General features: G+C 35.0%; 1 protein-coding gene across 3 annotated transcripts; it reads left to right on the top strand.

Moving 5' to 3' along the window:
• Nucleotides 1-1,610: 1,610 nt before the first annotated feature.
• On the top strand, nt 1,611-14,794 carry LOC132604079 (WD40 repeat-containing protein HOS15-like). Of its 3 annotated transcripts, none has more exons than XM_060317406.1 (14): nt 1,611-1,769; nt 6,018-6,163; nt 6,256-6,619; nt 6,764-6,858; nt 7,000-7,046; nt 8,187-8,337; nt 8,494-8,557; nt 9,531-9,689; nt 9,809-9,930; nt 10,494-10,568; nt 11,372-11,425; nt 11,552-11,625; nt 13,743-13,817; nt 14,152-14,794. In XM_060317406.1, exons 1-14 carry the CDS (start codon nt 1,709-1,711, stop codon nt 14,369-14,371), a joined length of 1,707 nt encoding a protein of 568 aa, XP_060173389.1. In that variant the 5' UTR covers nt 1,611-1,708; the 3' UTR covers nt 14,372-14,794. The 3 variants fall into 3 exon arrangements, with proteins under 3 accessions (XP_060173389.1, XP_060173391.1, XP_060173390.1); XM_060317408.1 differs by lacking the exon at nt 1,611-1,769 and adding an exon at nt 4,747-5,005; XM_060317407.1 differs by lacking the exon at nt 1,611-1,769 and adding an exon at nt 4,747-5,078.
• The last annotated feature ends 1,020 nt before the right edge of the window (nt 14,795-15,814 follow it).

Below are 15,814 nucleotides of genomic sequence, written 5' to 3'. Positions count from 1 at the left end.
CCTCTACGTCTTAAATATAATTAAATAAATTTACCCTTCAACTCAAGTCTATGCCTTGGCGAGCTAACAGGTTCATCTAGACCTAGTCCATTAGTCTAGCTTTTCTTTCACTCAGTAATATATTTACTCAAAGCCACAAAAGTAGTGTAACACCAAATTTTGTTCCTGAAAAATAATAATCAAGAAGAAAAATAGTGATAAGTACTAATATTTGATTTCCATAATTTGTGTGATTTATAATCTTTAGATTTTTTTTTTTAATCAAAAGATTATATCTGATTCTTCTCCTCACGATCGTCAAACTCAAGGGCTTTGTTTGTTCTTGAATTGACGGACAAATTGTTGGGTTGAATTTGGTCACGAATGTGGAGTTAGGATTTGATCACAAAAGCAGAGGTATGGACGACCTACGGATCACCACCGAAGATGAAGACTTTGGATCACCACTTTAGATGAAGACTTCTCAATTTGCGGAAGACTTATGTATTACCATCAGAGATGAAGCTTCTTAATATGCGAAAGATTCGCGGATCGACACTGGAGAGATGATGTATTTATTCCTCTCATCTTCTTTGGATGACTTGATTTTGATTGGCTTGTGTGAGTCATCAAGTCTATCACAACGACTAAGTGATGGTTGAAACATGTCATTCAGGCACTTGACAATATTTGATTGGTCTTTTTTTGTTGACTTGACATGCTACATCACTTAAACATATGCCATCATTTTATTGGGTCTTGAGTTCGCTTGGTGCGCCAAGTTATTTTGACACATGACATAAAACTTGAGCTAGTGTAGCGGGCTCATGATTTGAAGACCAGCTCAATGGATTAGCCCAATAAAATTAGACTTCAATTTAATCTATGTCTTGGACTTAGATAATTTAATATTAATTTGAGCTCGACATTTCTTGAATTTAGAAATTTATTCAAATTTAACACGAATTTTAATCTCATAAAATTCGTATGTCTACAAGTAGTTTTATCTTAAACAAGTGATTTTTTTTTCTCCAAATAGTTCTTTTTTAACGTTTTTGGAAAAAACTCATTTTGTCTAATTATGTTAGTTGAAGAAAACGACTCTACCAACTTCACGAGATAGGGATAGCGTCTGCGTACACTTTACCATTTTCAGACCCGATATTATAAAATTATATAGGGTATGTTGTTGTTCTTGAAAAAAACCCGGAACAACTAAATGGGTTGGGAGGGCCAAGGGGTCGTCTGGTACGCGGGATAAAAATGGAAGATTTTAGGAGTAAATTTTTATTGTGTTTGGTTGATAGTGTGAATTTATTATGCGAACCGTCAATCAAACACACTATAAATTTAAACCCAGACTAGATAAATTTATACACCAAACACAATATAAATGTAATCTCAGACTAAGTCATGAATATCCCACCTTATCCCATCAAACTTGAAATTATTTATCCAACCTCCCAGATGAGTTAAATTAATCCAAGAATTATAATCTCAAAACTATAATCCCGAGATAATTTAGTCCGCGAACCAAACGACGACCTCAAGCATTTTAGCTCGAGGTTAGTTTAGTCATTATACAGTCAAAACAATTTCATTCGAAGTCTCCCAATTTCCCCCTCTCTCTCTCTCCATTATATAAATATCAAAGGGGAGTAATAGTAATAGTAGCCTAACTGTCTGTTTATTACACCAACGGCGATTATTATTATTCACAACAACAATAATGATTTCTATTACCTCTGCTGAACTAAACTACGTCGTTTTCCGTTACCTTCACGAATCAGGTACTTACATTTTTTAGGGTTTAATTAACGAATGCTAATCATAATTTTATGTTATTCATTGTTCTTAAACTCATTTTTAAGAGTTTTATGTGTAGAATTGTTGTGTTTCTATTGTATAAACTTCTGGTTTTAAAATTTTAATCAGGTGTCATTTTTTTTTTAATTTTTTTTTTATTCTCTTTGCTTTCTTTACTTATATGAGTTTAATTCTGCAAAGTATACAATTTTTTCTTATATATTGTTACCGTGTATCTTTTAGGGTTCAATTATCGATTGTTAGTCATAATTTTATGTTCTTCATTAATTCTTAATTTTGAATTAGAGTTTTGTTTGGAGAAACTGATGTTTTGTTTCTATTGTAAATTTTTCGTTTTGATTAGGTCTCTGTGTTTTTTTCCTAAAATAGATGAGTTTAAGGACCTGTTTGGCCATGAAAATTGTGAAATTTGAACAAAATTATTTTTTGTTTTCAAAGTGAAAAATGGTTTTTTTGGAAATTGGAGTTGTGTTTGTCCATAAATACAAATTGGAGTTGTTTTTGAATTTTTGTGAGTGATTTGGAGTGAAAATTCTGGAATTTTATGGCCAAACATGATTTCCGGTACTTCATTTTTAGGTTTATGTTCTTAATAGTTCTTAATTTTGAATTGAGTTTTGTTTGGAGACACTGATGTTTTGTTTCTATTGTAAACTTTTCGTTTTGATTAGGTCTCTGGCCATAGAAACCAAATAATTTTCACTTTAATTGGAATTTTTGTAGATGGAATTGTGTTTGGTTATAGTATTTGCAAAGAATATTTGGTTGTTTGAATGTACTGAAATTGAAAAAAAGTGAAAACAGGGTTTTTGGTGTTTTCCAAATTCAAGTTGTATTTGGAATTTTCATGGCCAAACGCTGATTTTCAAATAGAGCGAAATTTGTTTGCGAAAAAAAGTGAATAATTCTCATGGCCCAATGGGCCCTTAGACGAGTTTAATTTTGCAAAAGTATACATTTTCTCTTTTACATGCAGTTGCCGTGTATCTTTTAGGGTTCAATTATCAATTGCTAATAGTAATTATATAATTCATTGTTTTTAACTCGTTTTTAAGAGTTTTGTTTGGAGAATTTGATGTTGTGTTTCTGTTGTAAACTTCTTAAATTCTGTTTGTTTTGTTTAGACTTTTAGACCAGTTTAATTTTGCGAAATATACATTTTTTCTGTAACGATTCTAGTGCATAAACATGTCGTGAATAAACTTTATCGAGCAGTGGCTAGGATTTCTAATCATAATTTTTAGGGTTTAATTATCGATTGCTAATCATAATTAATGTTCTTAATAGTTGTTTAACTTGTTTTTTAAGATTTTTATGTTGAGAATTGTTGTGTTTCTATTGTAAACTTTTTAAGTTCTGTTTGTTTTTTTTTACAGTATTTTTATTTTGATAACCGTGGTGTCTAGGCCAGCTTGACGAGTTTAATTTTGCAGAGTTCATTTTTCTCTTCATATGCTTTTACCGTGTATCTTTTAGGGTTCAATTATTGATTTTTAATCATAATTATGTTATTCGTCTCGTTATCTTTCCTTATTAGTAGGCGCATTAGCGCATTATAATTTCTTGTGCTTTGATTTATGTTATTATTTGCTACTTTCTGTACTTTGATTACTCTATTTTATCTGTGCCGCTTTCGTGATTTGCATTTCCATATCGCTTTGAATTCCTTGATTATCCTGTTTTACTGTGTCGCTTGCATTATTTCATTGCAATATCGTTTTAAATCTTTTAACCTTATCTGACCCCCTTTTTATGCTTCTATTGAGCCGAGGGTCTCTCGGAAACAGCCATCCTACCTTGGTAGGAGTAAGGTCTGCGTACATTATACCCTCCCCAGACCCCAAGATGTGGGATTTCACTGGGCTGTTGTTGTTGTTGTAATCATAATTATGTTATTCAGTAGTTCTTAGTGGCCGTTTGGCCATGAATATTTTTTACTTATTTCTGGAGTTGAATTCCAGGTATCATGTTTGGTCATAAAAATTCCGGAAAATTATGGAATTCAACTTCGATTGAATTCCGGAATTTGAAAAACATCGAAAAGTTGTTTTCACTTTTTTTTTTTTTGCTCCAAATCACTCACAAAAAGTAGTTTTTTCAAATTTCACAATTTTCATGGCCAAACGGGCCCTTAATTTTGTTAGACTCTTATTTGGAGGAACTGATGCTGTGTTTCTATTGTAAACTTCTTGTTTTGATCAAGTCTCTGTGTTTTTTCTTAATTCTATTTGCTTTGTTTACTTAGATAGATGAGTTTAATTGTGCCGAAGTATGCATTTTTCTCTTTATATGTTGTTACCAAGTATCTTTTAGGGTTCAATTAGTGATTGCTAATCATAATTTATGTTCTTTATAGTTCTTAACTTGTTTTTTAAGAGTTTTATGTGGAGAATTGTTGTGTTTCTATTGTAAACTTTTAAAATTCTGTTTGTTTTCTTTATAGTATTAGACGAGTTTAATTTTGCAAAGTATACATTTTTCTTTTTATATGCTGTTACCGTGTATCTTTTAGGGTTCAATTAGCGATTGCTAATCATAATTTATGTAATTCATAGTTGTTAACTTGTTTTTTGAAGAGTTTTATGTGGAGAATTTGTTGGCGAAATTTGATGTTGTGTTTCTATTCTAAGGGTCCGTTTGGCCATGAAAATTGTGAAATTTGCAAAAAGTAGTTTTTGTTTTCAAAGTGAAAAATGATACTTGAAAATTGGAACTGTGTTGGCCATAAATACAAATTGGAGTTGTTTAGAATTTTTGATTGATTTAATTCTCTTTGCTTTGTTTACTTAGATGAGTTTAATTCTGCGAATTATACAATTTTCTGTAACCATTCTAGTGCATAAAAATTTTCGCAAATAAAATTGACTTCGTCGAGTAGCGGCTAGGACTGCTATCCGCCGGGGGGGGGGGGGGGGGGGGGGAGCAATTGAGATGAAGAGAAAGCGTTACTCAGTAAGCTTTGAGATCTTGAGGGGCTGTGATCTGGGCAGGAGGAAGGTTTCGGTTGTTTCTGCACTTACTATTCAACATCCTTGGAAGCTCCATCCTTTGTTCACAATTGGAAATAGTTTGAAAATGCGGCTGGTTACTTCATTATCTTGCCAGAAAAGAATCACTGGGATGAGATACAATAAAATAAAATAAAAACGATGAGATCATTTTCAGTTGATCTAGTGATATTTCTGTAAGGACATGTGAGGTACTATCTAGCTTTGAGCTTCAGCATTAACAGACTACAACACCCACTGCAAGTTGTGATATTCTCTTTAGAGGTACTGTCTAGCTTTGAGCTTGAGCACCAACAAAATAACATCACCCTCTGCAAGTTGTTATATTCTATTTAGAGGCTAGTAAGTTGCATATAAAATACTACTTTGTCAGTTGATCCAGTGATATCCGATATGGCTTCACTGCCTCAAATCGCTCCTCCTTTTTTGGATTCTTGTGAGGGGCTGCTATTCTCATCAGAACTACTGAAAGAGCACAAATGGAGGACGCGGCTATAAAAAATGATTATCTTCTTCAAACGCTTCTGACTTGATTTCATTGAGTTTACATGTCCTTGCTTCAGTGTTTCTGTTAGTTAGGATAGGCATATCTTGCTATGGTGAACATACTAATGTTACAGGGCTGTCATGTGCTTTGTGTTTTAATTTCAATTGAACTGCATATTGTTTTTCTTTTTTTCTGGATGACAAACAATCATCTTTCAGTTTCATGGGCTTCCTTATCTATTAAAGGGGGTTTAGAAGCTTCCATTTTCGTGCTTATTTTAATTATTGGTTTAGTCTATGTATGCTGTATGGGGGCATTGGAACAGTCGCTCCGGATTGTTTAGACAATACAGCAATAACAACATACCCAGTGTATTCCCACAAGTGGGGTCTGGGGAGGGTAGGATGTACGTAGACCTTACTCCTACCTTTGTGGGGTAGGGGTAATAATAACAATAATAAGAAATCCATTCAGCTCCATTACTTGATTGAACAGCCGAAATTTCAGTTACTTTTCGCGATCTACCAAAGTTGGTCAAGACTCTAGTAATGGCTGGTTCTTTATGGTACCAATTGATGCTTCATTGAATTTGCTTTGATAATAGGCTGGCTGACATCTTGACTTTGATTGTGTTGGAGTAGTACGGTAGTACCAAGATCGAGTCCTAGGAAAGTGGATCTAATCAGTCTACTGGTTTCGCTGATATATTTTTTCAGGATTCTCGCATTCAGCATTTGCTTTAGGATATGAGGCAGGGATCAATAAGAGCACAATCGATGGAAATCTAGTTCCTCCAGGTGCTCTTGTTACCTTTGTGCAAAAGGGTATTCAATATCTTGAACTGGAAGCAAATTTGAGCAATGTAATGCAAAAATTTTGATATTCTGATTTTTGGATCTGAAGTTGAGCTCTGTTGAGAACTCTGAACTAACCAATAATAACTATGGAATGCAGGATGATACTGATATGGATGAAGACTTCCAGTTTCTACAACCTTTGGATCTCATTACAAAGGATGTATATGAGCTGCAAAAAATAATAAAAGAGAAAAAGGAAAAGCTTCAGAAAGATAAACCTAGGCGGAAGGATAAGGCGAATGCTGACCATGAGAGGGACCACGAACGAGAATCTGCAAGAGAAAGGGAGAAGGAGAAACAACAGAAGCAAAAAGAGCGAGAACGGGATAGAGAAAGGAGTGAAAAGAACAAGGAGAAAGAAAAGCGCAAAGACAGAGAAAAACCACGTGAGGATATTATGGATGTGAAACTGAGCGGAGAAAAAGAGGCTGCCAGACGTGAGGAAAATGGAAAAGCTGGAGGTAATACATCCCCATTGCGACTAATTTGCTTCTCATATGAGCATTATAGATGTAGCATAATTTGAGCGTGCAGCTGATACTTCTGCACTTTTCTTTGTTGGTCTTGTGACACCCTTAAGTTTTGCTTGTTGAGTTGCAAAATAGATTTGGAGCCTATGGAGATCTGCACAGACTCAACCTCTTTACCATGTGAAATTCCTAGTTGTGATGTAATGGTTTTGGAAGGGCATACATCCGAGGTTAGACTGCTTGTCTCAATAGGTGATCCTATATATATATATATATATATATATATATATATATATATATATATATCTTGTTTCTTTTTCTGTCTTCGATATTAACATGATAATTTTCTCTTGTTCCTAAACTCATGCCAGGTTTTTGTTTGTGCTTGGAGTCCAGAAGAGTCAGTTCTTGCATCTGGGTAAGCATCAGTACCATTTCTTTCTGTTGGTGCTCTCGTCTATGAATCAACTCATGTTCATTTTCATATTTCTGTTTCCAATTCTCTTGTGAGCTTACGACATCGATTATAATCATCATAAGCACTAGAACTTTGAAATAATCTTGATATTTTTGTTTCCACATTTCTATTTCTTATGCTCTTGCAACATCAATCTGTTCAAGGATAGTTGCTTCATCTTCAAAATTTTCGGTAGAACCGCTGTTGTCCTTTTCCGAATGCTTTAGACAGAGTACAACAACAACATACCCAGTGAAATCCCACGGTGTGGGATCTGGGGATGCTTTAGACAGAGTAAGTTTTTTTATTCACTGGATGTTCCTAGGTACTCCATTCTCTTCTTTCTTATGGAATTGATAGACAAAGGAGATTCTCATTCTAGGAAAGCAGATTAACCTAGGAGAAATGTGCTTATGCGATAAAGCAAACACCACACTGCAGAAAAGGAAAATGAGCGGAAATAAAAATTCAACAAGAACTATTCTGCTGAAGTAATAGACACATGACCGAGAATTTAGCAGTTCTCCAATATGTGATATGATAAGTATTGTGGGGCCACAAGGGCTTATCTTTGAAAATATATAATTACCAAGTAATACGTGCAAAGATGAAATTGCCATCTTCTAGACAGATTACTGGGCCGTGCTATACCAAATTGGTAGTAAATAGTTTGCAAAGAGTCAAAGACAAAACCCATTTACCAGCTTGGCTCCTCAATTAGCATATATTTGGTCTCGGGACTTCTGGTCATGAAGGCTTTACTAGAACTGTATTCCAATTTCCAAATTAGTTCTCTGACATGAATTGGAAACGTTTGACAATGATGTGGCTTCGTCAACTACAGTAATTTGCTCTGTCAACAGTTTTGTCTACCTTATCGATGAAATGTTGGTCAGTAATATCCTGATAACAGCTTTTGGTTACTGGATTTTGTTTTAACTATTTGGGTGCATCTATTGCCCCTAGCCCCTACTCTCCGATATGTCCTAAAAGGTCAAATTCTTCGAAGTTGTTTTTCCTTAGTTAAAAGTTTGAGACTTGTTTTAGACTCTACTAAGAAACCATCTTTCTTATAGCTAACCATATTAAATATCAACCTAGGGCTGGAGACTCTACTGCTAGAATTTGGACCATTGGAGATGGTCCATGTAATTCTACTATCCAAAGAGGGCCTCCAAATGTTGTGGTTTTAAAGCATTTGAGAAGTCGAGCAACTGAGAACAACAAGGATGTTACAACACTTGATTGGAATGTGAGTTTTCTGCTCTGCTTATTTTGGGCTGACTTTCATTGTCTTTCTATACTTTTCTGGTGGACTTTCTGAAATTAGACTGCTTTGCTTATGGGTTACCAATTTGATTTTCTTGTTATTATTCGGTCTTGTATTTATGACTTCTTCTTGTGTTAGGGCGAGGGTACCCTGCTTGCAACAGGTTCTTACGATGGCCAAGCCAGAATCTGGAACCGAGCTGGTAAGGGACATGTAGGAAAAACTGGTTCTGATGATTGAATGTATAAATTGGCCATTGAAAGTATGATTTCGGAAATGTGTTTGCTTAAGTTTGTTCTTTGGATTATTTTCATGATACGCCACAAAATATTCTTATGTAATGGAAAAGGCACCAAGAAACAATCCATATTCTTATCTAATGGGAACTAAAAGGCACCAAGAAATAAACCATATTCTTATCTAATGGAAACTATAAGGCACCAAAAAACAATCCATATTCTTATCTAATGGGAACTAAAAGGCACCAAGAAAGAAACCATATTCTTATCTAATGGAAACTAAAAGGCACCAAGAAACAACCCATATTCTTGTTTGGGAAATTGATTAGCTTTTTGCTATAGAGGATCAGTTGACTCATGAGATAACCGTACTCAAAAGCATTTAACCGATGTTTTCAGTTATCTTTCTTTAGCTTCATTTTGTAGAGAAAAGTTTTACTAGAGTCTTCATATGCAGCTATGAGGAAGGCTGGGAATTTATTTTCTTTTGGAGGACAATGGGTTAAGGTTTTCAAAGTCTATAAATCATGTTAGGGTACCCTTGGTTCATAATTGACCCTTTTATTCCAATAACCTTCCCTCAAGCTTTTTAAGAAAACCTGGGATGAGTTGTACTTGATGCTTAAGCTTGATATGTGATCCTTTCTGACTTTTGTATTTTACCCTGTCGAAACAATTCAAGAACGTTGAGTACTTCCCATTGTTTTCCACAGAATATCTTTGCTTTATCCTTTTCACTAATTGACAAGATATTCAGCCTTGCAGTTGTTAAAATACTCGTGTTGTTCATGTGTCATCAAACTGGATTGTTTTTTCAATTATGTAACTTCTGTTCAGTTTTCTTGGTATTTACTGTTCGTGGCACCTTTATCATCTTATTATGTCATCTCTGGTTCTGATATCCATGATCAATCCTATAACTGACTTTTCATCCAGGGGAATTGGTTAGTACTCTTCACAAACATAAAGGGCCAATCTTCTCTTTGAAGTGGAACAAGAAAGGTGATTATCTCCTTAGCAGTAGTGTTGATACAACTGCCGTTGTTTGGGATGTGAAGTCTGGCGAATGGAAGCAGCAATTTGAATTTCATTCAGGTGTTTTGTTGTCCTCGTTCTGTCTTAATTTTGCTGTATATTTTACCTCATATCTTGGCAAGGATAGAGTTTGTTTTCTTTTGCGTATTTTCTCACTATTGTTATACAACCCCATTCAGGTCCAGCACTTGATGTTGATTGGCGAAACAATAATTCTTTCGCGACCTGCTCCAGTGATAGCCTGATTCATGTTTGTAAAGTTGGGGAGAATCGACCAGTCAAAACATTCTCAGGACATCAGGTGTGGTCCAGTTGTTGCTTCTTTTTTTTTTTTTCTCTTTTTTTTTTGGGGGAAAATTTCTTTCATAAATATTTGGTTGATATTGGAGGGTTGAAACTTGTCAAGAACATTAAATTGGATCAGTGTACATTTTCTCTTTATCTATTTGATGTATGTGTACTGATTATTACAGATTAACGAGATGATGTGCTAAATAATCCCTCTTGGTCACAGAAAAACTGGCTTGGTGAAAGTTTTATGTTGTCATTTCAAAAGTTTTATAATCCAAGATAAGAAAACTAGCTCTGGGGTTAAAGGGTCATTGTCACTGTATTTTGATCAAATAAAACAAGGCACTCATTTACAATACACGAGAAAATCTCAAACAATCATGTGTATACTTTCTCATTTGGTTTTTATCATAGCAATTCTAGTTCTAAATCTTCTTTGCTCTTTTCAATGTGAACTGTTTGTGCAAACTTGAGTACCAGTTGAAATACTGAAGCTTAGCATGATATGTTAATTGGAACATTGATGTATCCTTTGTGAATATTCTTAAAGGGTTGTTGACTTCGCCATTGCAGAGTGAAGTCAATGCTATCAAGTGGGACCCCTCAGGTTCCTTGCTGGCTTCATGCTCCGATGATGGCACAGCTAAGGTAATTCCTAAATTGTCCTTCTAAACCAAAAGCAGGTAAAATATTTGTTGAAGAAAAAAAAAAAAGAGGCAGTCAAAGTAGGCCCCTGCCTCTACATGTTTCAGAAAGTGGCTTTTTACGGTTTTCTTGTTTTCTAGACCTTGCTAATTACGCTTGAATAATATTAAGCTAATTACGCTTGAATAATAGTTAGGTTCGGAATTTATGTATTAGTTATATTAATGCATCTTATTGTCTTTTTCTTCTGGTAGTTCCTTGTCATTTTATTTTTATCTTATCAGAAAGTCCCTTATTTATATCTTTGTCATGGAATTTGCAAGTTATTCTCCAAAAGCAAGATCAGCTTAATTAGGTCTGGCAGATAGCATAATTTGGTTATTGACACTATATGAGCTCGTAGTTTCACCAGTGACCTCTTAATGTGGAAAAATATGCATTTCCTACCCCCTAAGAGTTTGGTCTAGCGGTAAGAGCGCAAATCGTGATGTGTGGGTTAGGCGCGCATGTCACGTTTCAAACCCTGCCACAGACAAAAGCTTGGTATTTTTAATGGAGAAGGGTAGAGGAGCAGTGCGATGCGCCACTGGCCCTCGGGGATTTTTGTGTTATCAAGAAAGAAATTCCTAATCCTTGAATCAATAGTGCCAAGAGAGCTCAACAAATTACAGAACTCCAGATTAGAGAAAGTTGAATTTTAGCTTCACCTTTTTCTGAGCTGGACTTTGAATATGTTGTTTCCAAGAAAGTCTGTTTATTGTGTCGGATAAAATAAAATTTGTCAATAATCCATTCTTTCTGTGCAGATATGGAGCATGAAACAGGATGCCTGCTTGCATGATTTCAGAGAACATGGCAAAGTATCACATATAACATAAGAATTTCATCTTAAAGTCTTCTATTTTTATTCTTTCTTCTTCTTTATGGTCTGTTGATTCATTTAATCAAATCAGACATCAGCTGCTAACCATAATGTTTTTTTATAGGAGATATATACCATCAAATGGAGTCCAACTGGTTCTGGTACAAGCAATCCGAATAAGCAGTTGTTGCTGGCAAGGTAATTACTCTCTCTATTGCTACCAGTCATGTTTAAAAATTACACTATTCTTTCTACCATAATTTTCTGTAACATGTGGTGGTAGCACAAGGTTCTCGATAAAATTTTATATCAGTGTCGTAAAATATGATTGGATCATTGTTCATAGCTAAGTGATAAGGATTCTATGTTCTGCCAGACACAGTTTTCACTGATCTATAAGATACTCCCTCCGTTCCATTTTATATGACTCTATTTCTGTTTTGTACTTTCAGAAAGATCGGGTACCTTTCCTTATTTGATACTATTTCTGTTTTGTACTTTCAGAAAGACCGGATACCTTTCCTTATCTGCAATCTCGTTAACCTTAACAATCCCTTTTTACCTTGATGCATGCTCCTTTAAGAATGATATAGCATGTTGAGAACCACCATATTTCTAAGGGTATGTTTGGTATGTTATATACATTTAGATTACGTGTCAAAAGTAATGCTTTCTTAAACTTCACTTTCAATCAAACACCATGATATAAAACGAAGCACGCGGAGTAACAGTTTTGCACTTTATCCTCGAGTGATCTGTGGAGTTAGATGTAATCTGAAGATTTATTCAAGCCCCTCCTCTGTTTGCACTTTACGCTTCAAGTTGAATTAATCTTGTGTACCATATAGCAATTTTAGGTGGTAGGGAAGGATGGTGGTTTAGTTGCCTGCTGGTTACATTTTTCTAGGCAAATTTTTTCTGATTGCCTAGATATTCTAATTCCTTAGATAGAGGAGCAACAGATGTTTGAACCAATAACTTATGTTACCAATCTTAAAAAAATGTTTGAACCAATTAGTCCCTTGCTTGATTCTGGTGCCCAAAGTCCCAACCAGCATGGAATTTTAAATCCTGCTTACTCCTAACTTGAATCTGAAACAACTATCCATAAGCAAACCCTTCCACCTGGCCAGTTTGTTCGCACCTTTAATGTTCCATTGGGTAGCTCCTAACTCTCACCAGCTCATGGACAGGTTACTCTCCCAACCAAGGTTTTAGACAGATAGGAAAAACTTACCTAAGGTTTTTGTCCTTTTTAGGATTTAAACTCTGGTCTCCCATGATCTTCACTCAGTTCATGCTTGCTACTTTACAGCCTTTGGTGCATTGGGGCTGATTTATCTCTGTAGTTTTCCCTCTTCTTCTGGTATTAAAGGAAAAGAAGAAAGAGGTGAAAATAACTCCTATTAAAATTGGTTAACATTCAAGAGGGCTCCTTATTTTTGGAATGTTGTGCCCAATATTTTACTGGAGTATTTAAACTTTTCTTTTATTCAAGTTCAGTGAACTTAGATACATTTTAAATTAAAACAAACATTTAACATCATTAACTCTATCATCTTTCAACATCTTGGAAGTATCTTTTTCGTCAAGCTTTTCTTTCTGAAATTTGCTTTATTTTTGTATTCAATGTTGATCATCCATTTTTGGGATTTATTGTTCAACTGTGATATACTCAAAATTCATTTTGATTGATCACAATTTATGGTTTCTTTGGTCATTTACAGCAACCATGCCCCAATTCTGAGATAATTGGGGCCGGCTATGTGGATTCTCATCCATGTTGTACCACTTAGATTCATCTCAATCCAATATTTAATACTATAAGTTCCCTTATCTAAAGAAAATTTAAGTCTATCATTAAAAGTTTTCTACAGTTTTTTACTGTCATACAAATCTATAACAAGAATAAAAGAAAAGCTCCCTAAACTTTGGCTGAAGGTTGTTGTGTAATTTTTTTTTTTTTTTGCATGTTTTGAATATGAGAATATAAATGAATGGCCAACTACAACATTGGCCAGAGGCTCTTTTGGGAATAAAAAGATTCAGTCCTGTGGTAATTGAACATTGAAGTTGATAGGACGGGATTAGTGGCATGTTATTTGATGGGTGATCTGATATTTCAGATTTTGGGATGATTGCAATCTGGCCATAACCTTGCCTGTAAAAATAATCCAGAGACATACAGTTTCACTTTAACCGTCCAGCAAATCGATTCTTGATGTGCGCTGGCTCCAAAAAGAGATCTGATGTATTGCACCTCACCTTTTAGTTCTTTGAGCTTACTGGTTTTGTTTTATTGTCTGTCTGTGTAGTGCCTCGTTTGACTCTACCGTGAAGCTATGGGATGTTGAATTAGGCCGTCTTCTTCACAGCTTGAATGGTCACAGGTAATGGATGTGCACTCATTTTTTTTTACTTGAATTGGATAGTCAGGAGATACTAAGACACTCTTAGTACAATTACATTGTAAAAGAAATAATTCCCGCTTGAATTTGTAGTGTTCAACTATCAAATGACAGACTCGAGCATAATGGGGTTTGTTTACTCATGCTCAAGTGAACTATCAATAACTATATAACTCTTCCTTTTATTTGGGTGTGGGTGTAGGGGGTGGGGAGGTAGTTGAGTGAGAATGAGAGAAATGTTTCTCCTTCATTTATATTGTTCTTGTTGAACGTTTTTGTTTTGTACTGAGTAGGTTCCCTTCCATTTTGAACCCAGGGATCCTGTTTACTCCGTTGCATTTAGTCCAAACGGTGAGTACTTAGCAAGTGGGTCATTGGATAAACACTTGAATATATGGTCAGTGAAGGAGGCCAAGATTGTAAGAACTTACCAGGGCAATGCCGGTATGTTTGAAGTATGTTGGGACAAGGAAGGCAACAAGGTCGCAGCTTGTTATGCAAACAACGTGGTTTGTGTGTTTGATGTTCGATTGTAGAGATGGAGGAATATTTTTGAAGGACTTGTAGAAATGCAGAACAATTGAGGCTCCATAATTGAAGTCATATTGTAGATAAGTGTTTTTTGGTTCTCATCCGATGTCTGGTACCCGCATTGGAGCCCAACAAAATCATTATGGCACTGACCTAGACTCAGGGTTGCGGTACTGCTGTAGCTGCTACAAACTGTTCCGCTGTTCTTGCTGTTGTTGCTGGCAACAAAATTGACATGGTTTTGTAGTAAGTTAGAGCAGCAGCATTTAGTTGATCAACTGCAAATATTTTGATTAGATGTAATTTAGTTGCATCGTCATCTCGTTGCTCGAAAGTGATTCCAAAAACCCCAGGAATCGTTGGGTTTGCAAACTGGAATTATAACGTGGGAATTATAATTTGGGGATTTAAAATATCTTATTTTAGTATCTTTTTGTTTTTAATATTAGATGCATGCATGCTTTTATCCTTTCATGTCACTTAACTTCTCTGAATTATATCTTTACATTAACAATAATAACGAAAGCAAAATAAATAAGAAAACTTCTCTACTCATTTTTAAGCATATCTTTTTCAACCGTGCACGATAAGGATCAGATTCATGATCCAGTAAAACAGAAAAATATAGCCTTGCCACACAAAAATAACAAATTTAAAGCATAAAGGGAAAAATTAGCTACCTGTAAATTGAACTATAGGTTTGTTATATATAAATTAGGAGAAAGGTCTAAATTTGCCTTTGAACGTATATTTACTTTTGATTGATAGTTGGAATTAGATGTACTCTTGCCATTACAAAAATAGGTTAGACTTGTTGACTAACGGTTAACTATTCAATTTGCACCGTTACTGCATGGTTCACGGACAAATTTGGACCATTTTGCATAGCTCGGGCAAGTTTAAGAAGTTGTCGATCTATTAAAAAAAGAAAGACCAAGAGAAGGTATAGTACTTCTATGTTTCTTATTTCCATTGGCGATTCATGTCCAGGACTTGGGAGTTGGGACTGCCTAGACCACCAGGTTCCAAATCTTTTTTTCCTAATATTGGATCAACTCGTTAGTCACTATACTGAGTATTCTCGGTGAATCAATCTTTGAATTATCACATTATTCCACTATTTTTGTAGGTGTATAATTAATGTGTGGACAAGATAATGTGGTCACAAGGAAGTTGACATATTAATAACAATCATTTCTCTATAACTCATACATTTTATGTATGGTTGAGTTAATAATGCTCTTCGGTTTCTCCTTTTTTTTTTTTTTTTTCTTCCTCATTCATCATTTTCTTCCCATTTTTATTCATATCAATTGCTCTCTGATGGGAAAACCCGACTTATTTGATTGGGTAAACGTAATAGGTATATGCTTTCTTGCCTAAATTGCAGAGGAAGACTCGTGAGAACTTTTAACTGTAATTTGGTGTCTTATCATGAAGGACGTTAC

Source organism: Lycium barbarum, chromosome 7 (assembly GCF_019175385.1).
Source record: "Lycium barbarum isolate Lr01 chromosome 7, ASM1917538v2, whole genome shotgun sequence".
Lineage (NCBI taxonomy): Eukaryota > Viridiplantae > Streptophyta > Magnoliopsida > Solanales > Solanaceae > Lycium > Lycium barbarum.
Note: the sequence above shows the minus strand (reverse complement) of the source record. Positions and strands in the feature narration are given on the sequence as shown.

Excerpts from the sequence above, each read along its gene's own strand:
- LOC132604079 (XM_060317406.1), top strand. The coding sequence starts at position 1,709 with ATGATTTCTATTACCTCTGCTGAACTAAACTACGTCGTTTTCCGTTAC. Across the intron at positions 9,931-10,493 it reads AAACATTCTCAGGACATCAG|AGTGAAGTCAATGCTATCAA; the intron begins GTGTGGTCCAGT and ends TCGCCATTGCAG. Across the intron at positions 11,626-13,742 it reads AAGCAGTTGTTGCTGGCAAG|TGCCTCGTTTGACTCTACCG; the intron begins GTAATTACTCTC and ends CTGTCTGTGTAG.